Source organism: Phaeodactylum tricornutum, chromosome 32 (assembly GCF_000150955.2).
Source record: "Phaeodactylum tricornutum CCAP 1055/1 chromosome 32, whole genome shotgun sequence".
Lineage (NCBI taxonomy): Eukaryota > Bacillariophyta > Bacillariophyceae > Surirellales > Neidiaceae > Phaeodactylum > Phaeodactylum tricornutum.
In genome coordinates, this window is record NC_011700.1 from 129070 (window position 1) to 156598 (window position 27529).

General features: G+C 49.0%; 10 protein-coding genes across 10 annotated transcripts; 5 read left to right on the forward strand and 5 right to left on the reverse strand.

Annotated features, from left to right (window-relative positions):
- Positions 1-152: 152 nt before the first annotated feature.
- Positions 153-3323, reverse strand: PHATRDRAFT_50617 (predicted protein; the record flags this gene model as incomplete). The annotated part of the gene is made up of 5 exons (XM_002185550.1): positions 153-845; positions 910-1202; positions 1379-1913; positions 1960-2714; positions 3020-3323. The coding sequence occupies 5 exons, from the start codon at positions 3321-3323 to the stop codon at positions 153-155; spliced, it is 2580 nt and encodes an 859-aa protein (XP_002185586.1).
- Positions 3324-4157: 834 nt separating this feature from the next.
- PHATRDRAFT_41620 (predicted protein) lies at positions 4158-5590 on the forward strand (the record flags this gene model as incomplete). Its single annotated transcript, XM_002185530.1, has 3 exons — positions 4158-4321; positions 4656-5078; positions 5134-5590. 3 exons carry the CDS (start codon positions 4158-4160, stop codon positions 5588-5590), a joined length of 1044 nt encoding a protein of 347 aa, XP_002185566.1.
- Positions 5591-8137: 2547 nt separating this feature from the next.
- Positions 8138-10190, forward strand: PHATRDRAFT_50618 (predicted protein). The gene has a single exon (XM_002185531.1). The coding sequence runs from the start codon at positions 8297-8299 to the stop codon at positions 10091-10093; it is 1797 nt and encodes a 598-aa protein (XP_002185567.1). The 5' UTR covers positions 8138-8296; the 3' UTR covers positions 10094-10190.
- Positions 10191-11021: 831 nt separating this feature from the next.
- Positions 11022-12597, forward strand: PHATRDRAFT_50619 (predicted protein; the record flags this gene model as incomplete). The annotated part of the gene is made up of 1 exon (XM_002185532.1): positions 11022-12597. The coding sequence occupies exon 1, from the start codon at positions 11032-11034 to the stop codon at positions 12595-12597; it is 1566 nt and encodes a 521-aa protein (XP_002185568.1). The 5' UTR covers positions 11022-11031.
- Positions 12598-13061: 464 nt separating this feature from the next.
- PHATRDRAFT_6282 (predicted protein) lies at positions 13062-13448 on the reverse strand (the record flags this gene model as incomplete). The annotated part of the gene is made up of 1 exon (XM_002185551.1): positions 13062-13448. A coding segment is annotated over one exon (387 nt), but the record flags the coding sequence as incomplete, so codon positions are not given.
- Positions 13449-14220: 772 nt separating this feature from the next.
- PHATRDRAFT_41624 (predicted protein) lies at positions 14221-16011 on the forward strand (the record flags this gene model as incomplete). Its single annotated transcript, XM_002185533.1, has 1 exon — positions 14221-16011. One exon carries the CDS (start codon positions 14221-14223, stop codon positions 16009-16011), a length of 1791 nt encoding a protein of 596 aa, XP_002185569.1.
- Positions 16012-16473: 462 nt separating this feature from the next.
- Positions 16474-17198, reverse strand: PHATRDRAFT_31375 (predicted protein; the record flags this gene model as incomplete). Its single annotated transcript, XM_002185552.1, has 2 exons — positions 16944-17198; positions 16474-16854 (listed from the first exon to the last, which is right to left on the reverse strand). Coding segments are annotated over exons 1-2 (504 nt in total), but the record flags the coding sequence as incomplete, so codon positions are not given.
- Positions 17199-19409: 2211 nt separating this feature from the next.
- On the reverse strand, positions 19410-21088 carry PHATRDRAFT_50621 (predicted protein). Its single transcript, XM_002185553.1, has one exon. It carries the CDS (start codon positions 21021-21023, stop codon positions 19761-19763), a length of 1263 nt encoding a protein of 420 aa, XP_002185589.1. The 5' UTR covers positions 21024-21088; the 3' UTR covers positions 19410-19760.
- Positions 21089-24187: 3099 nt separating this feature from the next.
- Positions 24188-25249, reverse strand: PHATRDRAFT_50622 (predicted protein; the record flags this gene model as incomplete). The annotated part of the gene is made up of 1 exon (XM_002185554.1): positions 24188-25249. The coding sequence occupies one exon, from the start codon at positions 25247-25249 to the stop codon at positions 24188-24190; it is 1062 nt and encodes a 353-aa protein (XP_002185590.1).
- Positions 25250-25755: 506 nt separating this feature from the next.
- PHATRDRAFT_41628 (predicted protein) lies at positions 25756-26814 on the forward strand (the record flags this gene model as incomplete). Its single annotated transcript, XM_002185534.1, has 1 exon — positions 25756-26814. One exon carries the CDS (start codon positions 25756-25758, stop codon positions 26812-26814), a length of 1059 nt encoding a protein of 352 aa, XP_002185570.1.
- Positions 26815-27529: the final 715 nt, after the last annotated feature.

Consider the following 27529-nt stretch of genomic DNA (forward strand, 5'->3'; position numbering starts at 1 on the left):
CAACATCATGTTTCAATAAAAGCCATAAGAAAGCCCACTGGTAATTTTTAGAGGAATTGGAGAGCAGAAATTGGGAGGCCGCAGAGAGCAGCAGCCTCGAAGGCAATTGCTCAAGCTACAAGGTATAATCCTGGATGAAGAGTAAGTAGGATCTATTTTCTAGAACTTTGTTGTATGTATGCTGAGTAGCACCCCCCAAGCTGGTCAACTTTAGAATGGGCTCCCCAGTTCAGGTACCCTTGCCAGGCTTCTTGGAAATATTGAGCCGCTTTCTTTTCCTTTCCACGCGCTAAACAGTATAGTGCGGCGCGCTCGTTCGCCAAGGCCGCATGGTTGAAAAATCCAGCCTGTACGGCTCCAGAAATGGCCTCGTCGTAGGATTTTAGAACTTCATTGCTCTGTTTTGATTCAAGTTTGTACTTTTCTGCCCTGAGGAACATGAACATATGCTCGCATTTGCTGTCCCCTTTGACGACCAACCGACGCATCATGCGTAAAATCTTTTGGCCACTTCGTTGAAACTCAATGCCACACCCAGACTGTGCTAAGAAGAAATCGGAGAGCCCCACAAAAAGCCAGCACACGACAACTTGCAAAGTTCTTGACAATTGTACCTTTACAGCTCGGTGCGCATCTAGTTGAGAAGCTCGTATCGAACTGAGATCTTGCATGTAATAAGCATATATTATGCGGTATAGACAAATGGTATTGACTTGAATAGCGGCTCCTGCATTCTGACATCTGACCATCCATACGGTATCGTCATATAAATCAGTCGGATTGGCCTCCGCTGTTGATGTCTGAATGAAATACATCAGTGAGGAGAGTCCTACTTCGTGCACAGTCTGAAAGAAAAGGGTGAGAAAATGGTCGGATGCCCATGCAGAGCTAGAATTTGAAATGCCGTACCTGCTTATATTCGCTTAGCATGGTCAGGAAAGTCGGCAGATCTTTCATTAGGGGTGGTATAGGAAGTCCACTCCAAAAATAGAGGCCACAATAAGAAAGAACTGAGGTACACGCGCACACAACCTCGCCACACTCCATTGCGAGCCGATATCCGTACAGAGCTTGACCAGCTGCTTCCGAGACGGTGCCTTGCAAAGGCGTCAAGATCCAACTTCCAACGGCAAGAGATTGCGCTCTTCCAGATTTGCCCGCCTTTTCACCTAAAGACAGCGCAACGGACAAGTATTGGCTAGCTTCGTTAAAGTGTCGACTTGTTTGGGATAGAATATTCCCGAAGACCACAAATGCTTTTGGAGATTCCCGAGCAACACCGTACTTTGTGCTCAGTCTGACGATTCTCAACGATGCCACAAAGTAGCTGAAATAGTTTCCCATGGCAAAGAAGCTGAGGGATAGTAATCCTAGAAACCGAACCGTAGCACATGCTCTTTCGTCAGCCATTTTTGGTAGGCCTGACAAATCCTTAAAGGGTTCCGGGTCAAGATGCGTTTTGTCTTGACAATTTCCCAAATTAAAAGCGCTTTGCTAACTCTGTTGGGCAAAGGTTCATTCAAGCTTCTGAGGACGTCAAATCCTATGTTGAATGCTTCCTCTACATTCCCTTCAACTCGAGAAGACTCCATGACAGCTTCGAAAGCACCAAGCTTTTCAAAAATGGACGAACTGCGGGACACCACATCGTTGGCGACTCTCTTACAAGCTTCATGCTCACCGAGGCAACTGTACATTCGACATAAATGCGTGCTCAACTCCCAGGTCACAGCAAAGTCTGTTTGCCATCCTCCAACTCGTCCTATCTTTTCCAAACCAGCTGACGCATACTGGGCAGCCGAGAAGAACGCTAACTTCAGCATTGATTTTTCTGCTGCCCTTCCATTGAGACGAGCAAGTTCAATCAACTTGCGCTCCTCATGCAGCTGAGAAGAACCTAGATTCAGACACTGCTGTCCATAGAATAGTATCGTCCTCGGAGCTAGAGGAAAAGCTCACCTTTCGAAGCGTGTGTTCGCCTATTGGCAAATGTATTCGTTCTCTCTTACACGAACTATTCCTGAAAAGGTCATAGGCCGCATCGCGGATCGAATGATGAGTGAATTCGAACCAAGGGATACCGCATCGTTTAGTGACCAGGCCGTTAACGATAGCTTCGTTCAATGTCTCCTTGAGTTCACTTTCAGACAAATGCTCTGAGTCGTCCAAACGTCCCGATCCCCAATTAAAAGGCATGACGTCCGGTTGCAGAGAAGCGTTTCGTGTTGATCCATATGTCGTGACAAAAGGAGCCACCCAATCCATGCAAAACCTCAGTCCAAAGCAGGCTCCCAAAAACAAAACATCTTGAGCTGGCTTTGCCAATCGGCTCAGGCGGCCCTTGATCACTGACAAAATTCCAGCTTTTACACCGTTGTCAGCTTCAATTTCTAATTCCTTAAGCAAGCCTCCCTCGTCTATTGCCTTTACACAAAGAACGGTCAAGAAAGGGTTGCCCATAGTCTTTTTGAAGAGAATATCCAATTCTTCGGTTGCAATGTAGCTTTTCGCTTTCTTCAAGGTTTGCTTTGTCATCTCGATCCAATCATTCTTGGAAAAGTTGCGAATACGAATTTTGGTAGCATTTACGAGATCTCTATTGACCTGAGCTCGTCGAAAAAGTCCTGGTTCATCAGATGTGATAGCTAACAGAAACCCGCTTACAGGCTCGCCTTCGGATAAGAGCGCCTCTATCAGAAGCAAACTCAATTGGTCTGCCCATTACACGTCGTCAAGCAACAAAACTATTCGGGAGGAGATGGGGTGACAAATTGCTCTGAGGAATCGTTGAAAGAGGAGTTTTATGCGGGTAAACCCAAATTCGTTTCGCCTGAATGATGCTCGGATGTCATTCCAATCTCCATTTCCCTCAGTGTCGTCATCCGATTCAAGAAAGCCGTCAACGAGCGCCTTGAAGTTGGGAATTAAATGTGAAAGTTGATTGACGTCTGATTCTAGTTCCTCGCAAAGCGCCTTCCGTATTTTCGATCGTCTTTCGGAAGCAAGACACTGTACACACAAATCGCTGAAAGCGTCCACAATGGCTGGCCAGGGCTCGCCGACGGGACTGAGTCGAACTTTCCGTATATGAAGAAGCCGCCCTCTTGCCTTATCCGTTCCTCGAAGACGTGCTGTAACAAAGCAGTTTTGCCCAAACCTGATGGACCATGTACGAGAATTACGTGAGACTTCTCGCTTCCTCGCATTGCTGTGGCCAAATCCATGCACTGATCGTTAGCGACGGAGATTGCGGCTTTTTCCTTCACGCGGCCGTACAGATCCCGTTCTGGTTCTTCCACGGTGAGAATCGTTGGAATCGCCATCGTGAGAATACGGCTAGACAATGGTGACGAGGAGAGTATCGGAAGGCGTGTCGGAATTGGTAAAATGGTGTGCATAAATTTTCGTAGACGCCACTGTGGATAAAGTGTCCTCACTCCATGAGGTTTACCCTTACAAAGCGTTTTCCAATGTTCTGGTAAAACTTACGAGGAAAGTCACTGTGTAATCTATTCTGAACTTGAGAAGGAAAACGATCACTCTCTGATACAAAGTTTAAAAATGTGAGTCGGTTCGGATGACCAGTGAATTTCCCGCCAATCTCCGCCCAGCCTCCAACTGATACACTTGATAGCACGCTTCTTGGTGGTGCAACTGTAGCTCCTGCTCTTCCACCAGTTGTCAACTCTCCAGATATCCCAGTTGTAACAAAGCATGGTGTTGATTGGTATGATGATTCAGAAGCCATATTGGATCCGGTTGCGTCAATGCCAGCCCGAAAATGGTCATTGACAACTCCCATTGGAGAAACTCTGCATCCAGGAAGCAACAAACAAAAATACATGTCGCGCTTGGATGTTTTCCTGTTGGTATTCCCCCCAAAGGCACTCACAAGCCTCTGTAGGAACACAAACATGGCCCTCATGTTGAGAGGAAGGCAGTCAACAGCATTTCCTGAGCTACTGAAGTTCTTTGGTGTTATAATTTTGTCAACAAAGTTTGAGTTTGAAAGCAGGGCAAGTCTGTGGTCTACTATTGCACCGTCTAAATATATATTGGCACCAGCATTTGGCAAAACTGGAATGTCGCGAGATTGTTTTGACAACATCTGGTCTTACCTTTGTTTTGGTTATCAACCAACGGAGCATCCCCAGGCCATGTTGTCCAAGCAGTTCTGTTGGTTGTTGATTGACAGTTTTGTTGAAGAGTTCAACAAATACATGGCAGAAGTTTTTGGACCAACAGAGGTCATATGTGTAGATGAATCTATCTCCCGCTGGTATGACCAGGGTGGACATTGGATCAACATTGGATTGCCAATGTATGTTGCAATCAACCGGAAACCAGACAATGGATGCAAGATACAATATGTGGCGTGTGGAAAGAGTGGCATCATGATTTGGCTAAGGCTAGTTAAGGCGGCAGAAGAGGAAGACAGAAATGTGCAGGAGCATGACAATGGGCTCTTACATGGAACTATTGTTCTCAAGGAACTGGTCTACCCATGGGCTTGCAATGGTAGGATTGTATTCGCAGACTCCTACTTTGCTTCAGATGAGACGGATTGGGTTGAAATTCATAGGAGTTGTGAAGATGGCAACAAAGAAGTTCCCCTTAGCCTACCTTCAAAGATTACCAATCACCTCTCCAAACAGTGCAAGGAGTGGTTTGGTGTCACGGACAGAGGATGGAAAGCCTTCAATGGTTGCATGTGTTTGGATTGACCGGGAGCAGCGGTACTTCATTTCAAATGCATATGGGCTGACTCCAGGTTCTCTGTACATCAGAAAACAATGGAGGCAAGAAGACCAAGCACCAAATGCACCCACCACACAAGTAACACCAGAAGTGCCTCAGCCAAAGGTGGCTGAAGTCTACTATGATTCATGCGGAAAGATTGATCAGCATAATTGCGACCGACAGGATACACTTGGTGTGGAGCGAAAATTGGTAACCCACTTCTGGGATAAACGGGTTGGCTTGACAATTTTTTCGATGATTGCAGTGAATTTGTTTTGTATGTACAACTGCACTGTCCAGAATAGCGTGCAGCAATGCAGGATCCTTTCCACAGGGAGGTATTGGCTGAAAGGAACGCAGGGATTCAACCTCCACCTCAACCGTATTGTCTAGCTTATTGCTAGCGGATTGTCCCAACAATGCTCCATTCTTGGCGGCAACTCTCGTCAAACAACAAACGGCTTTGCCTGACCGCATGCAGGTAGCTCAGCCCAACACGTACGCGCCTAACAAGGTTGTTGTGCTAGCCATAGCTGCGCCTTGGAAACAGCGACCCTATACAGGTACTGCGGCGTCTATACGGACAGGCGCACCACGGAAACAATCCCGCATAAACTACAGACTTGTGCTCCTTGCGGAACTCATTGCCTTGGTGGTGGGAATAGCATTGGGGCTGACAGCAAAATCCAGTAACAACAACACCGACATTTTTGTGTTTGACAACAATCTAGCGGAGGAGGATAGCAGGGAGAATGAAGAGGGAAATAGCAGGAAGGTGAAAACAATGACTGGGACTTGTACACTTCTGTGCTCAATTTGTGCCCCCATTCCGGCCGCACCCTTTTGGTAAACACCTAACCACCAAGCGCTCACGGCAGCAACTAGCTCCCTTTGTATAATTTACCGGACACGGAAGAGAGCAACAATAACAGAAAAAATTCCACGCAAATTGGTATGGCCACTGTGCACAAATCAGTATCCTGTTGTCACAATTGTCCGGGGCCCTAGCGTACAGAGTATGTGGAACAAAAAGATCAACAAGTTTGTTCCGAACGCTTTTGGAGAGATGTCTGGAATACAACCATAAGGCCTTAAGAGATGTGCAAATCTAAGGTTGTGAGTTTTAATAGTAAAAAAGCCTAATGATCCAGCGGAAGTCAGCGGTGTGTCTTTTGTTCATTTGTGACAGAATCATCCGCTTTGAGAGAGCCTCCGCAAATGGGAAGGCTATTGCCGCTAAGGCAACGGCAACATATAAGGTGTTTGAGGAATCCGCACCGGATATTCTACTCCCAACAGAACTGCAGTGAGCTTTGCAGAGCACATGAGGAGCCTTTCAGCAAAGTGGAATTGGAAGTACAGGACAATACCCAGCGGTCTACATCAAGCCGCAATGGTTCACAGCACTCTCACTTGACAGAAAATTCAAGTGCCGACAAAGTGCCGCTGTTGGCGGCGTCTCTGGTGGAAGATGCGCCCGAGCAAATTGATACGACAGGGGCTACTAGAGGGCCAACAAAGCAGAATTGGACACAGTGATGGTCTGGGCACTCACATGGTGGCATGGGAACGCGATTGCTTGGACAAGATGGCTACCGTAGAAGTGGCACAAATGAAAGTCAAAGAAGGAAAAATGGTAAATTGGGTTGATACCGCTGGATCAATGCTGCAACACGGTAATTTGTCTGTCACAGACCGTGAATGACATAATCGAAAAAATGAAAGTACCAATGACAATGTTGTACTAGAGATGTCAATGATTCTATTTCATTGCACTGAATGGAGGATTGTCCAAGCGCGTCTGGTCCCATCACAAACGCCGCTACATTAATTCTCTGAAATTTGAACTTGTCCCGCATCAGACACAATCCGGGGCTAGTGTCCTTAAGTACCGTCACTGCTATGGCTAGAGTCTTATAGTTTTTGGGGGACTTTTGTCTGGAAGAGAGTGTTTGGGGCCGCAACACCATTCAAAACCGGCTACGTAGTTGCACAAGTCGGGAACTTACATGAAGCAAGGGTAAGGACAAAGTGACTTCTAAAGGAGGCAATGGAAGTGAGGTCTAGCTACTACAAACTTTCATATTGGTTGTGAGCCAACTCTCCACCCGTAACCTTTTAGTTGACGCAGAAGTGACCCGTTCTCCCAACATAAAATAGCTCCAGCTTTGATACGCACTGGACAATGAGGACAATACTAACAACAAAGATGATGAAAAAGAAGGAGATGGAGGCAACAAGGAAGATGACAATGATGGCTACCAGTCTGATGCATGTACAAACCGGTATCCTATCAATACCAGATTGGCTGTGCCACAGCAAGCAGACAATGTTCAATAAAGTTGATGAACTCATTTTTACCTAACTCTTTTGGCGAGATTTGTAGAGTACAACAATATATGGGCTTTAGAAAAGATTGAATTGAGGCCAGTAAGCCAGATCAGAACAAGTGGTGCAATCAGAGCACACACTTTCCTTTGGCAATATGCTGAATTCTTGACAATCTCTCTATCCCGCTCTATCTTTTTCAAAATCAAAAGGAGGGCTTCCACAGCATCCCTGTTTCTAGCTACGAACTTTAGCAAATAGCCTCACAGTTGCTGATGTCTAACACCATTTGCTCTATATCAATTTTTGTGTGAGACGCATGAGAGGGAGAAACATTTTTCGTGACAATCATCCTTGATGTTTGTTCCAGCCAGCAATTGCAATAGTCTGCAGCATCCAGTTTGTACACCACAACCTCCGGACTGTTTGTATCATCTTGATGATATCAAAGGTTGAGAAGACCTAATTTACAATCCTATCCTCTACTAGAATACAATCAATTGACCCCCGCAACACGGCACAAGAATACATTCTGACATTCATTTTCTGTCGACCTAACTGGGCCACAGTCGTAGCAAAGGCTGGCTTCCTGCAATTGGCTCCGTGCCCGGTTTGTGGAAGATAGAGATTGGTCTGGGTCGTGACAAAATGTACAACACAGCGGATTTCGGTATGAACAATGCTGCCGTTTGAATCTTTGCGGACAATTGCAAAATACCAATTTCGGTGTTTCCCAAAAACGTGTTTACAGTAAGTCAATAAATCAAATATAAGCTACAAAGTGAGACATAAGTAAGACTGATATATGACTCTTACATTTAAAGGTCCCCTTCTGGAACTCCTTCACCGTCCTTCCTCTCTACTACTAGCTAGCTAGCTCGCTCGTAGTGTGACCTCTACTCTAAAATGAATGACGTCATCCATTTGCACAGAACTCGCCGTATCGTTTACAGTTAGCGTGGGTTTTTGTTCCTTTGTGTTTCTTGTCGTGTGTTCGGATCACTCACAGCCACGCACTCGCCAACGTTTTCGCAATCGTCTCTCTCGTCGTTGTTCTCTGCAAAGGTTATGAACTACGGATGACCCACATCTTCACTAGAAGGCCTTTCTCACTCTCCCATCTATCCAGGGGTCCTCATTCGTGAATCCCCTTAACCACGTATACCTGCAATTGAGATCTATATCCGCGGAAAGGTACATCACATGTTGACAGTGAACAACACTTGATATGAAAGAAAAAAATGACCACTCACCAAAAACTTCGAACCATGAGTTGGAGTCTAACGAGGAAACGGGAGTGAATAGTCCTGCGGAGTCGGACGCCTCCTCTCCTTCGTGTGGTGAACAGCCAAAGCAGCCACGATCGTCACCAGAATCGTCTAAGGTGCTACGAAATGTGCCCGACAAAGGACCACAGGAGGCCTCCACGGATGGGAAGCCTATTGCCACTACGGCAAAAAATGAAATGTTTGCAGAACCCGCTCAAGATATTCCATTCCCAACGGAACTGCAGCGAACTGCGCAGAGTACACCAGGGGCTTTTCCGCAAATTGGAATGGGAAGTACGAGAAGCAGCGAGACGCCAGTGACCCCGCACTCCGCTCCGACCCGCGATGGTTCCCAGCGTTCCGGATCGGCGGAAGAGGATTTTTCCAGTGCCGGCGAACCGCCGCTGTTGGCGGCGACTCTGGTGGAAGATACCCCCGAGCGAAGTGATACGACAGGGACTACCGGGCCCAACGAAGCAGAATCGGACAAACTGATGGTCGTGGCTGTGGCCGAGCCTGTGGAGCAACGAACCGATACAGAGAAGGCAGCGTTTTCTCGAGGAGCCTCTTCGAAACGTTGGCGCATGTTGTATGGAGCATTGCTGATAGCCGGGGTAGTCGCGCTGGCCGTGGGGGTGACCCTGGCATTGACGATACAAACGTCATCGGGGTCATCAACAACATCGTCTTCGTCAACAGCACTCGGGAGCCCCAACGGCACCAATGCTTCCGTGCCGGATGATACCAATACCCCCCTTCTCAACGATACCAATACCAACGACTTCAACGAGGACGTTGAGCAACCCATTCCCGGCAATATTCCATCTAGCGCGCCGGGAGGACCCGTCGTACAGAGCACCCACCTGGTAGCTTGGGAAAGTAGTTGCATGGACGAAAAGGTAACTGCAGAAATCCAATGTGGAACTAATGAAATTTTGTCGGTCCAAGAAGCAAGAATCGCAGAGTGTACGATTCAATCGGATCAAGGCTCGAACAGGGCGATTTGCCTGCCTTTAACTATGAATGGTACCATTGAAAGCCTTGAGAGTGCCAATGGCAATGATGTACGAGAGATAGCCATGGTTCTGTTTCAATGTACCGGAGTGGAAGATCGTCCCAACGGTCCAGTCCGAGCGCGCTTGGTCCCAACCAGAAATGTTGATACAACTGCTCCTGCAAACATGGACTGGCTCTGTGTCAGATTTAACGAGAATCTCCAGTCGGCCATTGCCGATACAGTTCCTGCCACCGCTATGGCTGACTTTGAAGTCGAGCTTTATATAGTATTAGGTGACTTTTGTCTGGAAAGACGCAGTCAAGGCGACATCAACGCTGTCCGCCACCGGCTTCGTACCAATACGCGTCGACAACTTGTCGAAAGCAATGTTAGTGACGTGGAAGTCGAGAACGCCACCGGAGATGACACGAGTGAGGGCTGGAGACTACAAAGTTTCGTACCGGGTTCGTGCCAGCTCCCCGCCCGCAATCTGTTGATGGACGCGGAAGCGACCGGTGCTGCCGAGAACGAGTGGCTCCAGGTGTGCTACGCATTCGACAATGACGATACTGGAGACGACGATGACGACGGCAATGATGCGAACGAAGACGAGCTGGTCGTAGTGCACGCGTCGGTCTCCTGTCGACACGAGATTGGTCTTGGTCCCAGCAGGGCGGCGGTATGGAACGAATTCGAACGACGCATTCGTCCCCCATTGATTTGGCGAGAATTGTGGAGCACAACCATGACTGGAGTGTAGATTCTTCACGGCGTTTGGCACGTGCGTGGTTGCGGGAATTTTGGTAGATATTGGATACGTGAGGAACGGGCGTATACAGACTGTACCGACAACCATTGTCGCCCAATCCTCTTTTTGCTTATCCAGGTGCCGTGCCGTCGAGAAAAACACTATATATTGTATGATGGCCAATAATTGGAGACACGAATGATCCCACCATCTAGCCGGAATGTACTTGGTTGTATTCTATACTCTAGAGTCTACCGGTACATAGGCAGGATATATGGGGGCCCATCACTGCAGTCACCATAGGTTAGTGAATAGTATCCATGAAGCCAGTGAACAACAGTAAGTGTAACAGGAACAGTAATTGCTCTAGAGGTAGAGGGGGGTAGTCGTTCACGGGGGGTCGATTTTGGGTCGTGTCGGACACGGATCAGACAGTGGACCGAGTTGGAACGACGAGTCGCAGACTGGCAATCGTGTTTGTTTTGGAATGACACCGTGTACCTACTCCGAGGAGCGTGTCGCGGTAGATGATGTCATCCTTCACTGTCAATGATACTCCCCGTCACAGTCGGTTTCACCGGTTTACCGTAACAGGAACTGTTGAGGAGAATCATCTCACGATAGGACACTCCTTCCCTCGTGGAGACCGCCTCTGTACGAAATTTCTTCTCTCTTGGAGATTTCTTTTGGTTTCTTGGCTCTTTTGTTTGCATTCTCTCGTGCGGCCTCGACCTTTTTGGTTTGTTGGTGATAGCGTCACTGTTCGTGCAAATCCATTGCGGATTGGATCCAAGCCAACCCACGCAACCAACCATCTCCGGTTGGACTCGCCCTGGTGGAACCGACGGCCTCTTTACCCAACGAAACCAACCAACCAATTCATTCATCATTCATTCACGGTCGTTCGTTTCCTCACCTTACCTATCCCCACCACCATTGTTGCGTGGGACATGACGAACGCGTCCATCTCCACCAACACGGACCTGCCGCAGACGACGGATGAAAGACGCCCGTTACCATCAACGAGCGTCAACGAATCCAACTCTGTGGAAACAAGCAAGACGACAGCGGTCGCAAACCAAACCCCGGAAGAGTCCATTCGTCGTTCCCGGGACAAACCCGACATGTTCGCCGAACCCGCCCAAGATCTGCCTTTCCCGACGGAGTTGCAACGTGCCCGGCAGAGTACACCGGGAGCCTTTCCACAAGGCGGTACCGCCACTCGTAGCACGACCTTGTCGACGACGACGACGACGGATGCCAGTCAGTCTACCGCGTCAGTGTCACCGTTGTATATAGCCGCATCCGGTATGCCTTTGCTGACGGCGACGCTCGTGGCGGAAGACGAGGACGACGCTACCGGACATTCGGAGACTACCAGTGGAACGCACTCAACCCCGCGTCACAATGACGATGATGATGAAGAAAAGCAGCGTGGATCGGTAGTCCTTGCCACAGCGGAACCGTGGGAACAACATTCCGTAACCGAAAAAACTCTACGCCGGACTCGCCGTAAGCGCTGCACGTACGCCCTTGTGGTCTTGCTGGGAATCGTGGGGCTCGTACTGGGCGTAACTTTGGGGATTACCAACCGCACGAACAGTCGCACCGACAGCCAAACGACTGCAATAACGGCGAACGACGGTACAACTACCGGAGACGCCAACGGCGATCGTGACAGTTTGGATGGCGACACCGACGATGCACTCTCCGTCTCGCAAACGTCCCACGTCGTGGCTTGGCCGGTAGCTACTTCCTGTCTGGATGAACCATCTCGGCCACTCGTACGGGTTTCTTGTGGCGCCACGGAAACGGTACGCATTCGCACCGTCCAAAACGCCAACTGCACCCTTACGAGCGATCGCACCAACGAAGCCACGTGCGTCCCGGATCAGCTTGCCAATTCAGCAAGGTTGGCGGTTGCCTTTTGGGACTGTACCGGCATCGTGCCGGGGTCCGTCGGCCCCGTCCAAGCGGTGCTATCCCCGTCGCTCCCTACCGACACCGCCAATAACGTTCCAAACGACGCTTGTTCGACATGGACGGTGGACACCTTCACGTCCAATGCCCCCACCGTACCAACCTACCTTATTCTGGGCGACGTGTGTCCCGTCGTTGCCTCCAACACGGAAGCTGTCCCAAGCCAAGATAGTGCCGACCACGATGCGACGGAAAGTGCGACCAACGACGACGCGTGGAACGACGACGACCGCCGCATCCTTACGGTCCCCGATACAACCCAAGCCGATTGGCACATTGTTACACAACGAGACGGTTCCTGTCCGGCACCCGGCACCAACGTGACGGTAGCGTCGAGCCAACTGCAAGTATGCGCGTGGTTGGAACCGAACGATTGGGAGATGCCGGAACTCCGCGTCCGCCACGACCGTTTGCCGTGCCGACACGCGGTAGATCGAGGCCCAAGCCTGGAGTCGTTTTGGTATCAGGCGGACCAATTGTTCCAGACCGACGTCATTGTGAACGCGCTAGAACCGTACGGTACGCCACAAGGGTGAGATCGACCCCCCGGGATGGACTACAGGCCATACGCGAGGGGACTGGTCAACAATCATTCTCGGGCTGCGGGTGAACATCGAACAAGGCCGCCATGATAACGAGCGAGTGCACAGTATGCGTATTACCTATAGTCTAAATATTCTTGTACACGGAAAAATGTGTTCAACTACAATTCCGTGTAGGGTCACGGTAACGCCGTTGACGGCGTTTACAGTTCGTTTTCCGCGTCATCCGATGTCGCCGGGGGGCCCACCATTTGCTGCAACAAATGAATACGTCGTTCCATCCATAGTTTGAGTTCTGGTTTGACCTTGGCGTCCACCATCCGTTGGAGTCGTTGCAACTCGGTCGTTTTCTGTTCCACCTCCCAGGCATGAATCTTGTCCAAATAGGCGATTTCCTGATCATTGCAACCTTCGCGCGAGACGACGTCACACCGAAAGGCCGGCACGACGTCGGCTCCCAGAATTTCCAAGATTTCTATACGAAAGATGAGGACGGCGTTGGGGGGAATGCGCGGTGGACTGCCGCGTTCACCGTACGCGAGTTCGGAAGGAATGTAGAGTTCCCACTGGTCGCCTTGCACCATACGCTGCATGGCTTCGGTCCATCCGGCAATGACTTGATTGGGTGCGAACGTGGTGGGTTCGTCGCGATCGTAGGAACTGTCAAAGGTGCTTCCATCCAGCAAGGTTCCGGCGTAGTGACAGGAACAGGGTGTGGAGGCACCGGGATGGTAGGCGCCCGTCCCATTGACCAGTGGCTTGTACTGCAAACCGGAAGGCAACTCGATGACTCCGGGTTGGGCCCGGTTGGAAGCCAGATACGCGAGGCCTTCGGCGTCACTCGCGGCCGCGTACGGAGATAACGAGGCGACGGCAACAACGCCGACGAACGAGAAGAATGAGCGAGACAGGAACATATTCCAAAAACAAGGCCGAACGAGATTAGCAACGACGGAACGTGGGAGATTGCTCGAGCAAAGAGAGTGTACTGCGCAGAGAGCTTGGATTGCTCGAGTAAGAAAATGAAAGATTGTCAGAGGATACAGTTTCAGTTTACAGTTAGTTGCATTAGCTAGAGAGGCACACGTGAGAGTAAAGTACTGGTGGGAGACGGACTAACCGTCGCTCTCGCTAGTACAGTACTTGTGCGTCCGTTCCCACCGCTCGAGCAAGACCCTACACGAATGTTGAACTGTAGGGGTTGTTGGCAAATGACTTTGAGTACCGTTCGTAATCACAGTCAATCCCACTCCTCGTACCGTTCCGATTTTACTCGTGACTAAAGTTGATATTGCATCGTACCATATTTTCGCCAACAGTGAGAAAGAACTTTACATTCCCTTCGTATGTCAGGCAAGGATCATTCACAAGTCACATTATACGCGGCACTTGAACTCTTCGAAGACACTGCGTTGCCAAAAGGAAAGGGAAGCTAAGGAACCTGTAGACGTCTTCCGTGGCATTGCATTCACGGACGCGCCGTGGGGGAAAATTCCTAGATTCCTGCGGTAGAACACACGTACCTAGTGTAAACCGTGGAGCTGACTGTGCGTGCGCGACACTACCACCAAACCTTGCTCGTCCCAAAGTCCCGACGTATTATCCACTCGGTAGTGAATGACGGTTCAGCGGTGGCGGAACGGGTGGGGGAGGGTAGGATGGTGCATTCTGTGGTACGGCGCGCTGCCGATCTACGGGACGGATATTCCCTCGGAGGAGGGTTCCCCCGGGTCGGATCCCACGACGACCTCAACAAGAACGACGCCCACCCCCAGTACTGCCATTCCCAACGACTATGCCTGGCTCAATCTCGGGTCGTCCGTTCCGTTCTTTTCGCAACTATTCGACAATCCCGATCCTTCCGATGATCCCTTTGATCGCCTTGCCGGTTCCCACGAATCGGAAGATTCCGATCTCTTTCGGAAGCTCGCTTCCCTCTTTCGATCGACACCATCTCTGAGTGTGTTTCCGAACGACAACAGCAACAACAATTACGACAAGGTACACGACGAGAGTCAGAAATTCGTCAACCAAATTGTGAACACCTTTAGTTCTCCCGGGCAAGCACAAACTCGCCAACAAATCTTCAAATTGTTCCAGCAAAGCATCATCGCCATGCAGGAACAAATGCAGAAAACCTTTGGAGACATGCAGAACGAACTTTGGGAGCGTTTCAATCTACTGCAACTCACCTATTTTCTACAGCACGAAGAATCCGTCAAGAATCCTGTTTGGAAACGACGCCAGCATCGATTTATGACGCCACTGCCCGTCAGCGAGGCCGTACAACTGGGCGATGGACTCTTTCTCTCCCATCTCGCTTACGTGGACGACTGTCACCTCATTCAGGAATATCTGCGGAGCTTCCATAACGGCGCCTTTGTCCTACGCAACTGCACCACCTCCAGTCAACCCAACCAACCGGCCCACTTTTTGGCCGTCCGTAAGATCGCCAGCCCCTCCCAGACAACCACAAAATCCTTCCTGACGCCTGAGTGGAAATGGCTCATTCATCAGTACTTGCCCTTCTTCTTTCGTCCCGAACCGCTCGAAGTCGTCCTCACGATCCGCGGCACCAAAGAAATAGGTGACTTCTTGTCCGACGCCATGTTAGCCGCCGCGAAGCATCGGAATGGTAAGGCACACGACGGTATACTCAAATCAACCCAATGGATGCTGAAAACATACACGGACGATTTGCAACAATTGTTAAAAGATTCTCAACGGGATAGAATGAATCTATGGTTGGTCGGACATTCTCTAGGAGGCGGAACGGCGGCCTTAATGGCCATTGAGTTGTTCGAAACGCAAGACGGATGGGTTCAGCCCCACGCATTGGGCTTTGGTACGCCCTCCTTGGTCTCAGCGGAACTATCCCGCAAGTACAAACCAATTGTTAAGACCGTCATTAACGATGCCGATGCCGTGCCCCGCATGTCGGGTGCGTCCATTGCCAACGCTTGGCTACGAGTCGTCCGTTTTAACTGGACCGATGCCTTCTTGCAAGACTTTGATCAAACCGTTGGTTTTTTGAGCGATTACTTCTTAAAATTCAAGATGAATACCGATTGGATCAATGAGTGCTCGCGTGACATTCGACAGATACTCATCACTTGGCTTGATCAAAAGGTTTCTCCGGGCTTGAAGAACTTGCCTAAAGCGACCGAAAAAGAATCCGAACTCATTCCTCCCGGAAACTGTGTCCACTTATACCGTGATGGAACTTCCTGGCAAGGAGCATACACCAGCTGTTACTTCTTTCAAGAGTTGGAAGTGGTTCGGCACTTGGTCGATGATCATTTGATTCCGGGCGGGTACTACCGTGGCCTTTTGAATTATGTTCGCGAGCAGAAACAGAATGTTTCATGGAAATTCGACCATGACCTGCTCACACTCCCGGTGGGCTAGTTTTACCTTTCTCTGGAAGTGTCCATGTGTAGACTATATTTGTCTCTGCGCCTTCATTTCGGAAAGTGCACGACATTAGGCTGCAATGTTGAGATCTTGTACCAGATAGTGCGCAATGTGGGTCTACTTAATCAATACCTCTGTTGTCAATTCATTCTTCGAGCGACGCATATGTTGGAATGATAGGAGAACTCCATGGTATTGGTGTGCCATTATTTGTAAGTCTAGCATTCAAAACTACCACTCTAGTCCTCTGTAGACCCGCATTTACAAGATGTTGCTAAAAAGATGTCGAGATTCGTTCTAGTTTTAAAGAAAAGCAATAAGATACTCGCTAGAGAGTGCGTGTATCTAATTGCGTAAATTGGCCAGTCGGGCTTCCAGATCATTCGATTCGGACTTTGCAGGCTCCTGCACCTGGGGCGTCTTTTTTGCAATCGGACCTGCTTCAGAGAACGCTTCTCCCAATTCGAGATTATTCTCATCCGCCACTCGCCCAATAAGTTCATCGACTTGTTCCGCAGGTGTCGATGTCGCTGTAGTAGCGTTCATAGCACCCTCCATGTACTGCGTCTTGACATCAAGATCTTCAAACTGCTGCTCAAATTTATCCATCGTGGAGCTGAGTTTCTCAATATCCATACTCGCCATGGACCTGCCCATTCCTTTTACAACGCCTTTCATGCTATCCGAAACTGCATTCATACGGACTGCTGTTTCGATTCGTGAACAGCAAGCGTCCAAGCGCGATGCCATCCGCAAATGATTAAGAGATTGGTTCTTTTCGCGAATGGCGTCTTGACCGTAAATCCGAGCTCCTTCGGAATTTCCTTGTTGGATCGCCTGTTCGAAGAGTCGACCTAGCGTCAGTCCCATTGATAAGGAAAGGCTGCAGGCTGAATCAAGCTTTTGGTGGATTTCCTTTGTCTTACCTTTTTAAGCTTTTCCAAAGCTGCCTTTTCGTTCTTCTCACATTTTTTGGACGACCGATGCATTTGCTTGCTCGTAATCCGCAAGTTTACGAGCTCTTCCTCTAGGCTAATCTTGTTCCCCATGGCGCTATTGATAATCGGAAAGAAATTGGATTGGGTGGGGGGATACCAAGAAAGAATGCGAGATACTCTATGAACTGAACAGTGGTCCAAGTCGTTCGATAACCTGTGAAGACTGTTCCGCCACCATTGTGCTCTTCCGTTTCTGTAGACTCGACTCGTCCTTTTTGCCCCGTTGAGTCTTGCAGTGCAATTTTGCCTTCATCGTTGATAGATCAATATTTTTAGTAGTGTTTCAGTAAGACGTTATATTTCAGAAGGCTGAGGAAAGCAAATAGGGACCACTGCGCGACTCGTTCTCCCCGAAACAGTCTTCCGTCCTGCCAAATTCGAACTCACAGTCACAGACAGAGAAAATTCGCTGAAGGGATGGGAAAAAGTGAAAAACTTCTAGAAGGGAACAGAACGTGTTCAATATAAGTAGCTTTACTTGGAACCGGCATTTTGTTAAGTATTAAACTCAAGGTCATGATTTCGTCACGGATGCAGAAGGTTCATGCCAAGATACTTATTACTTGGCGTCCGAGAAGAGATGCTGCGGTGCCACACCACAAAGGAAACAAGTTGTTTCGGCAGCAAACGTCTGCAGGGGGCCGGATTGTTTCCCCAAACGTTGCGTGCAAGTGGATTGAACCGCAAACAGTTGTGGAAATCGACAGATGACGCTTAGGGACTTCTATGTTCCGGCTCATTGCAGTCATTTGGGCTGGAAGTGCATATGCCCTGTCTGGGCTGTACGTTTGTTGGCAGATTTTTCCTTTTTAAAGAGAGAAATAAGAACAAGAGAACCCTGAAGGGAAGCGAACAATAGATTAAACCTACCATACGGAGCTGATTGGATTGCTCAGCAGCCTTTTTGCGGATCCTACGGTTTGGAAACTGAAGCCATCGCCCTTTCCATAGTTGTTGAAAGAGGTTAAAGAGACAGTAAGTACCTGCCGTTGGGTAATTGACCGGCAACGGTCGGCATCTTAGGCAACGACGCGGTGTTTAGCTTAAATGGATTGAATACTTAGTATAGTACTTGCGTCAAATGAAGCTACTTAGAATGATTACGTTCTGTCCCCTTTAAAGAAGTTTTCCACTTTTCCGCATCCCCTCAAGCGAATTTTCTCTTAAAAATTAACACTGTAAGTAAAAAGGTTTCGGTCTTATTCACTGTCCGACACTCCATTCAGCACAATCTATTCGAAGGACATTTTATCTAGAGACACATTGGGTACCGCAAAAACATCCGGGAGCAACACTTCCTCTTTACAGTTAATTGTTACCGGGAGTTCGAAATGTAGATTTTGAAGAGCCCATCTTGTCTTCGTAGCTTTGTCAAGATCATTTTGCGACTTTCTTCATCGCTTGTAGATCGTATGATGTTTGACTGACTGTGAAATAGTAGCGTTGATTTTTGCTTTCAGGTATTTTACCCTTCCCTTTGCCCCATGCAAATTCAGTTTAGTTTTCAGAATGGAATGTTGTATGGAATATAAAGCGTGTTCAATCCAGTGTGATTCTCGCATTCTAGCCATTAGAAATGGAGTCACCAGTGGCATCATTACTGGACAATTGGCGGGGCCTAGCTAGACACGCTGGAAGACGAAACTACTGCAAGCGCTGTCTTTCAGATAAACTAATCTAACATTAAATGAAAAATTTGGCTCTTTAAAAAAATGAATTCTACAAGCATCCAAGGCTGCAAGGTAACAAGCGCACTAACCACAAACCCCCTACGGTTTATGTGCACCTCCATGAAAGCGCTCCGGAGTACATTTGACAGATGAGTACAAGTTTCGTAGTATTCAGGAAATATGATGATACCATCATTGAGCACTCACCGTGTATGGTGCTCATTCCACCAATAGAGCTAATTATTTGTAAGGAAGAGAACTCGAATTCTGTGGTTATATTGTGCACGGAATAAGGTCATCGAATTGACAGGAAGTTCTCGAGAGAAAAAGACTGCCACCACACCCGAAGTTTCTTGTGAGGCGGAGCCGTCGAGTGCACCAATTGACCGCTCTGGCTCCAAAGGATATTGGAATAATTTTTACCGCACGTATATTCTGCATCGGACCGACCTTGCAGAATAGATTCATATAAAGGGCTGTCCAACAAAGCTAGAGACCTAATTACACTTACATTGGCGAGCTTTCTAACAGGCGAACTCTCTCTAAAACAAATAACCTCTGACATCATTGTATATGACGTAGTTGTGCGAGCGTTTTAGTATACAACTTGCAATCGGTGTCTTAAGTAAACGGGTTTTCAACCCAGAAAAGCGAAGAAAAGCGGAAAGATGAAGTTTGCTTCATCGCAATGTTCCGCCGGTTAAAGCCATTGTTGCGAATGAAGACGAAGGTACAGAGCTCTCGTGCAATCTCTACTTTGCAATGCGCCACCAGTAGACCGTCCATCAATATACTTTGGGTGCACAATGAGGACCGACCAGCTGAAATGGACCGCCTAGCCTTGAAGGCGAAAGGGTGGATTGCAAAACATGCAGAAAGAGTAAGCAAGCAAACAATCCTTGTCTCCATGAGACTTTGTATGTCTCTACTTTCCATTGCTTTAAATTTGTGAGCAATTGGGCCTTTTTACTCATAGGTTAACTTGTGTTCCACAAGTTTATCGATGGAGAAAACGACGATACTGAAGTGGCGTCTATCACTCACTACTGCTAAAGCATCGCATCGATTCGCCGATTTACTTGCCTTTCAATGCTGGTGCCCCAGCCCTTCGTATTCGGGGGAGGAATTCCGGGAATCCGCGCTTAAAGTTAGGATGCATGTATATATCCACGATACCGCCTTCGCATATGCGGTGAAAGCTGTACATTTGCAGTTGTCGCATAAACGAACTCATCTTGGTGTGTCGAAAGTACTTTGGGGCAATATCTCGCACAAATGCTCTTTGCTTATGTATCCGGAACGATAATCCACCAGGCATCCAGGACACAACGTCTTCGTTGCCGAGGTCAGCTACTTCTTCTAACAAACGGTACAGCTTTTGTGGAAACGGTTCACGACCCTCCTGAGCTTTACTTCGCTCTATCGCGCACAAATCTGATGAGCTTGAACCTGTTCCTGAAAAGGATCGACTGAACTCTTCGCTTGGTACCGTTGGGACAGCTAAGGAACCGGACTTGGGCTTTACCGCAACGGAACTGACCGTTGTTGCTGTTCTGGACAGGGATTGGATACCCGCTTTGCGTTTGTCTGCTGCTGCCACCCTTTCGTCAAAACCTACGGACGCTCTTGAAATATGAGATATACCAGCTCTTCCGCTGGCATCCATATCACTTTCGAGTTTATCCCTCATCCCGACTAGGAAGTTTGCGGCAACTAGTTCTCTAGCCTCGTTTCCAAGGTCTGGTTTCGGATTAGCTGGTAATTTCTTACAAAGCTGCTGCTGATGATTTATCTCGACAAGGGATTGTAAAAGAAGCCGAGATTGAAGTTGCTGAAAGGCTTGTAGATTCTTTGATGCATCTTGCACCGGAGTAGCACCATCAAGGACCGGCCTTCCTTGCAGTATGGCCAAGAATTTTTCAACGGAAACATTTGGATTCGGTGCCTCGTTTTCCTCCGATACGAAAGGTTGTCGGGCAACTCCTTCTGAAGGCGTCTTGCTGCTGTTGCTAGTCGTGCTCTGACCGTGGGGAGGAGGATGCAGTCTGGACGCTGTATTTGCCAACGTAGACAGCAAAATTCGAAGCGCATTTTCGAGGCTTCCCGCCGCCGCTGCAAGATGGACCCTCTTGAGCTCCTCCATGTATGACTGAATTGGGTTTTCAATTGGCACGTCTTGGACTTGAGAGTGACGTACGAGAAGAGCGGGAGCTAGAAGGTTTTGGGGCTGGTTAATCGCACTTTCTCTCTGGGAAGCCGAAGCAAGTGCAGCGAGGCGTTCACTAAGTAACCTTCTGAGCTCTTGTTCGTTGCTGTGAGCGGAATCTTCGTCGCTCATGGCCCCAATCAAGGCTTGGACATCGCTTTTTTCTATCTAGTGTGGTGAACGAAACAGGAAACGCAGCAACCATTCTTGTGCTTTCGTCTGAGATTGTGGTGACCCAGCTCCTTTCACCAGATGGATGTAACCAGATGCCGAATCGCAGTCGTCATTTTGTTTTTTTCTGTGCGATCATGAGCTCCAATTAACGATTTTATTTGTCGTTTTCTGAAATGCACTAAAGTAGATCATCATAGAATCCGTAACTAAGACACCGGAATCCGGCAAAGCAGGAAGTTTTTATAAACTCATTTTGGTTCCACATATGAAATACCGCTTCAACAGAAACATTTGACGTATTTAAGTAAACTACATAGTCCTCAATTTTTTAAACAAGCGTCACAAGCACAACTTCTGTCACTCGTTGCACTATTGGGTCTGTAGGTCCACGGCAAAAATTTGTATCTGTACTGTCTAGTAGATGACGAAACTTGTGAGCAATGTTACTTCTGAATTTCGAAAAGAGCACCGCTTGATGTGCATCATTTGAACGAGATTCGATTAAAAAAATGGCTGTATCCGAATTTTTTTTACAGATTTTCTCGTAGAGCTTTAGCATTCACAGTTGGTAGAGAGGTGAATTAGCGGTAAATTTGTCGGTTCCAAAAACAAGGGGAAAATCTTCTTCTGAGCTGCCCTATCTGAGCAAGTTGGCTAGGCAAATGAACCCGCTTTGGCTAAGTGATCGCTGAGAGATATAGACTGATCATATCTCTATAGCCGCGGCTAGAGAGACAGTGTGCAGAACTCGGCAATTATACGAATAACAGACTATTCCCCTCTGATATAAGTACGAAATATATGTGCGAAGTGATGTCAGTGCGACGTTTCTGAGAAATCCAAAGTAATCCAGATGACATCACTCCAATTACGCTGGTTAGTTGCGTTCTCCAATAAAAGAATTGAAAACAAGGACTGTTCACCTGTACGGTACTGGAATTGGTCGTATAGTTCGCGTCTTGAGTATCGTGCTTTCACGGGGTCTTTTATGCGATCTTCGACGGAAAGCTAGCTGCGGCCATGGAATAAATTCATTCGTCCCCTGATTTTGCGACAAACGGCCTTCGATTTAGCAAGGTTTGCCACTATTTGGCATCCAAGCTATATTGAACATGGTTGTAGAGGTAACACGGAGGAGTTTGCTTTCGGCCTTCAGTTCTTGTTTTCACGAGATCGGCAATGTCAGCCTTGTGGGGAACGACAGAAGAACGGTGGCTTCGGCGTATCATTGCAGGAGCGAACTCTTCCGAGAACTATCACAGCTTCAACTCTGCCTGTACTAATCTTGGCAACATCATCGCTACAACCTGGCCAGAACTTACTAATTTTTCATAGCTGTTTCAGCGATGTTTGACTTGGACAGCAAGAACTCCGAAAGCGTGTTCACGATCTGGCTAGTCTCACCACACTGCCCATCTCGAAATAACTTTTCTTCTCCTGATATTGTTTACCTTGAGATAAGCAGTTTTTAGCGATCTGGTTAAGGGTCGAAGATAGATTGTTGGAAGCAAATGAAGATACTATCACAGCATCCGTGGATGTGGGCATTACTTCACAAACAATAGGGTACTTCGGGTGCAGAAACCAGTGAGGCACATTCATGTACTCAATTCTAGGACGCTCCGGTAATGCAAAAAGGACGGGCATACTCAATTTCGAAAGACGACCAACCTGATCGACAATCGCATTGAACGACAAACAATTCACTCTTGAAATGGAAGCCCCTGTGAAACATCAACCACGAAAATTGGAACAATCGATCCATCTGCCCCCCCCCCCCCCCCCCTACCATTTCTCCACTCCCACCCCAAGCGAATTCAAGCATGTTTAGTCCACCGGAAATTGACGAGATGTCTATCGAGAAAGCGAGTCTGTTTTTCAACGCAGGCTGCGTTCGGTGGAAGATTTCTTGTCCAATCGGCGCCCATAGATTTATGGATTCCAGTTCGGAGCAGCATCAGCTTTAAATAACGGATTCGTTTTATAAAGTAAGCAAAAAATGGGAGAGCAGGGCTTTGTCGGGGTGTCTTCAAGACGGTTTTTCCTCACGATGGATCCTTGTTACGACGCTAATTTGGAGAAGTTTGTGGTCGCGATTCGTTATTGTGGGTTTTCAAGTAGGATGACAAGGTATGCAGTGTCCAATGTTCAACGACAAGAGCTGCCCGCTATGAAACTAAACCACAATCGACCACGAGCACGGGCTAGCATGACCGGATCAGAGCACGGAAGTCGCTTTGGGGATTTCAGTATTTTCGATCCGAACGCTGATCGAATTGTCATCTGCAACATGTTGAATGCTTTGACCTCTGCAGCTCCAAACTTAACTGGTTTGCCTCTTCATCAATGGCGCTGAAGGATGCCGTGGCAGTGAGAATGGGTGTTGCACCGTTTAATTCGTGAGGATGGGCTTCCCACCGTGAGCCAAAAAGACTAATGTACGGGGCTTCGTTTCCGGTTCGCGTAAACGAAAAACGCAACGTACGCCGTTTCGTTCTGAAAATGGCAGAAAGCAGATTGCGCAAGCTTGCGGCGACAAACGCTTACTTATCACACTAAAATGGATCTGATAAACGAGTATGTCTGAATGACAAAAGAAGAAATGCTTCTGTTCTGCGCTTTCTGAAACATCCTGTTTTGGTGACAAATCTGAAGAAGCTCCATCGGTTGCTTGGCTACCCGAACGTAAACTCTACCTACCTGATCCCCTGCCGCAATAGAGCTATACACCGCGATCACTTCTAACAAGTCTACAGACAACTTTTCCCAAACGGAACTGGTATTGTGCGATATGGGGCTAGTTGGCAAGCTATCGAAAAACGGCACCCGGGTGTCGTTTTCGTAATAACCGGACCGAGCATTGCGATCTCAAGTGTGTTTAGAAGAAGCAAACCAATGTATACTTGTTGTATACAAAGACTTGCTCGTATTCCGTTGAATGAGCGTTCAAAAAGTCACGGAGCACAGCTTCCATTTTTGGACTGAGTCGCAGGTGAGCTGACTGTGAGTATCAATTGTACACCGGCGCCCGGTTGCCGCAGGTTGCGCATCTACCACCGAACAAAAAGAAGTGAGTGCCCGTGTATCCCCATACAAAAAGGCACGTTTTTCCCGATGCAGTACTACTTTTTGGACACGCTGGCTCGACGAATCTTATACAGCAGCTCCGGATGCCCCTTTTGAAAGTCGATGTGGACATAACAGTCCACACTGGCACCCTCAACCGTGCGCGAGAAATGGTACAACTGTAACTGCCGGGTAAAGGAACTGAGCTTGGAATGTCGAAAGTAATTAGGTGCGACTTCTTTGATGAACTGGTGTGGTTGATGTATACAAAACGATTTCCCCGATGGCATGAATGATATAATGTGGTCGAACCCTAAGCGTTCGGCTTCGTTCAAAAGGCGAAAGAGCTTTTGTGGAAAGGGTTCGGGCCCGTCCGCGTCTCGATGAGATTGTGGACGAGGTGAGGATTTTGAAGATGGATTCCGTCCGGCAGAAGCTTGTGCCGGCAAGGTCGCAAAGGGTGCCATCGGGAGTGTCGAGGACCTGGCGACCCCGCTGGCCCACGCCGAGCTAGAAACTGGCGAAGTAGGCAGGGCGGGGAGTGGAATACGCTGTGAATTTTCGGACAGAATTTGTTGTGCTTGAGCTTGGCTATTCAAGGCAACGTACTGCAACGCGGCGGCCGTGCTTTGTAGCGACGTTTGCAGATACTGCTGTTGTTGTTGGAGCGTTTGTTGGCGGTGGAGTGCGAGCAGCTGCAACAGATCCTGCGATGCGTGACTCAGCGAGGCGTACTCCGGATAATAGCCCGATTGTCTAGACGGATTGGACAAGGCTTGGAGCTGTGCGAGAGCGTTGGATATGGGATCCTGCGGGAAAGCGTTCGCGTGCGCACTGGTACCCGCCGTGGACTGGTCGCCGGAGAGAGAGTTCGGGGGCGGTGGTAGGAGTGGTTGGGCCCGGTGCGCTGGTTGTCTCGCTTGCTGATCTGGTCCTGCGTCGCGACTGGACCCCACGAGCAGACGCAACAGCGCTTCCTCAACGGATCGGGTCGTGTGGAGGGGCGCCAGCGCCTCGGACGGCGATGCAGAGCTTGCCATACCGGACGACGACTGTAGTGCTATCTGCAGCAACCGACGGAGGATGTCTTCCACATTGGGTTGTGGAGGATCCCCCATGGGTGGTACGCAAGGAAGATAGATGTCTGCCTGCCTGTCTACCTACCTGTCTATGTGAACCAAAACAATGGGAAGCCAAGCGAGAGGAAATGGAGACGACTTTGTGTGTTGAGTGTATTCCCACCGGTAGGCGCACGCCTTTTGGCTGTGTTCGTCGCTGGCTCTAGCGAGCGCCAATCCTGCAGTGATATATCACCCACAGATATCATTTTCGAGGGCCACGCGTGTTGATCCAACTCCTAGTAAGGACAACGTCTCACCAGAAGTTCAATCGCCTACTGCTAAACGCCAAGTCGCTTCCGTCCCACACACAACGAATCACAGCCCCACAGTCCCTACGAATATCCAAGAGTACAATGTAGACTCATAATCTTCGTAGTTCATCGTTTTCCTCAACTGTGATCTTCATCGTCGTTTTGTGTTCTTCAATAGAACTACGAAGCAACCCCACCGTCTTTACGCTCCCAGCCCTGCCCTACCGCCCATCCGCCATCTCTTCGGTCCCGATGTCGACCTCTGCTCACTTCAAACTGAGCGACTTTCCTCACAAAGTCCTGGATCCGATTGCCACCCTCACCGTCCCACCGACTTACGCGACCATCAAACATGCCCAACGTCAGCTCATGACCAACGCAGCCGCCATCCCCACGCTCAACGGTGGCGGCGCCCACGGCCACATGGCCTTAACCCTCACCGCTCTCGCGTACGCCGACATCAGCGACGTCCCGTTCGTCATTCCCGTCGCTCCCCCTGCCAATCCGCCCCCCGGCGCCACGCAACCCCAAATCACCGAGAATAACCGCGTTCACCAACGCGACGCTGACATTTACAACCTTTATGTCGCTGTTAACAACGCTCTCCGCCAACAGCTTCTCGATGCGATTCCCCGCATCTACGTACGCGCCCTCGCGCATCCCATGTTCGAGTTCAGCAACGTCACGTGCCTTGACTTGCTTTCGCACCTCTGGACCAAATACGGTACAATCAAGCCCGCTGAGCTCCAGAAAAATTTCCAGTCAATGTTCACCCCGTGGAATACAACAGAACCGATTGAATCCGTTTTTCTCCAGCTCGACGAGGCCATCGCCTTCTCCGTCGACGGTAACGACCCCATCTCCGAAGCTGCCGCCGTACGAGCCGGCTATGAAGTCATCGCGCACTCTGGCCTGCTCCTCCTCGACTGCAAAGAATGGCGCAAATTACCCCTTGCTTCTCACACCCTTGCCAACTTTCAGCAGCACTTTTCCCTTGCCGACGACGACCGGCGCCTTACGGCCACCACTGGTTCCCTCGGCTATGCCAACGTTCTCGCTGCAACCCCCTCTCTGACTCCAGCCACGGTTTCCGACACCCTCAGCCTTCCCTTCTCCGCGCTCTCTGTGTCACAGACTTCCGTCTCCTCTCCGGATATGACCTATTGCTGGACCCATGGGACCAGCAAGAACCGACGCCATACGAGCGCCACGTGCAAGAACAAGGCCCCTGGCCATCGCGACGACGCGACCGCCACCAACACTCTCGGCGGATCCACCAAGATTTGGACCGCCCCCAAACCCCCCAAATAGGAAAGAGGGACGGCTACGCCAACAATTTATAATGATTATTTAAATCATATTACAAGTCTTAACTTGTCTGTAGTCCCCTCCCCGAATAGTACACATACCTCAGCCATTGCTGACACCGGCTGCACCGGCCACTACATCACGGACAACTGCCCCCACACCAATAAGCACCCAGCCAACCCCAGCCTAGCCGTCCGTGTCCCGAACGGCGCCGTCCTTCGCTCGAGCCACATTGCCACCCTGGCCCTTCCTGGTTTCTCCCCCGCAGCCTGCCAAGCCCACATTTTTCCTGGGCTCGCTTCCCATCCGCTCCTCTCCATCGGACAACTGTGCGATGACGGCTGCACGGCAACCTTGTCACGATATAGTACCATGCGACATGTCTCCTAGTGATGTCCGTCCTCAAGACGTCAACACGGTGAACGGCGGTTGGAGTGTTCATAAGGGAGAAGTGAGTCGTATGGAAGTTAACTCGGTCTTATTGCATGAAATTCCTAGATACAATGATGTATCGTGCGTTGGAGAGAACGCGACTGAACATGTCGCGTTCTGACAGTGGCAACGGAGTGGGACTGACAATACTTATTGCCTGACTAACGGATGTAAATGGATGCGCTCCATTTCCCGCGGCATGCATGTTTTTATGAAAGGTATTTCCGGTTCCACTATAAGTATATGTGAGCGCGCGTCATGGTATAAGGATACTATGATGGAAGAA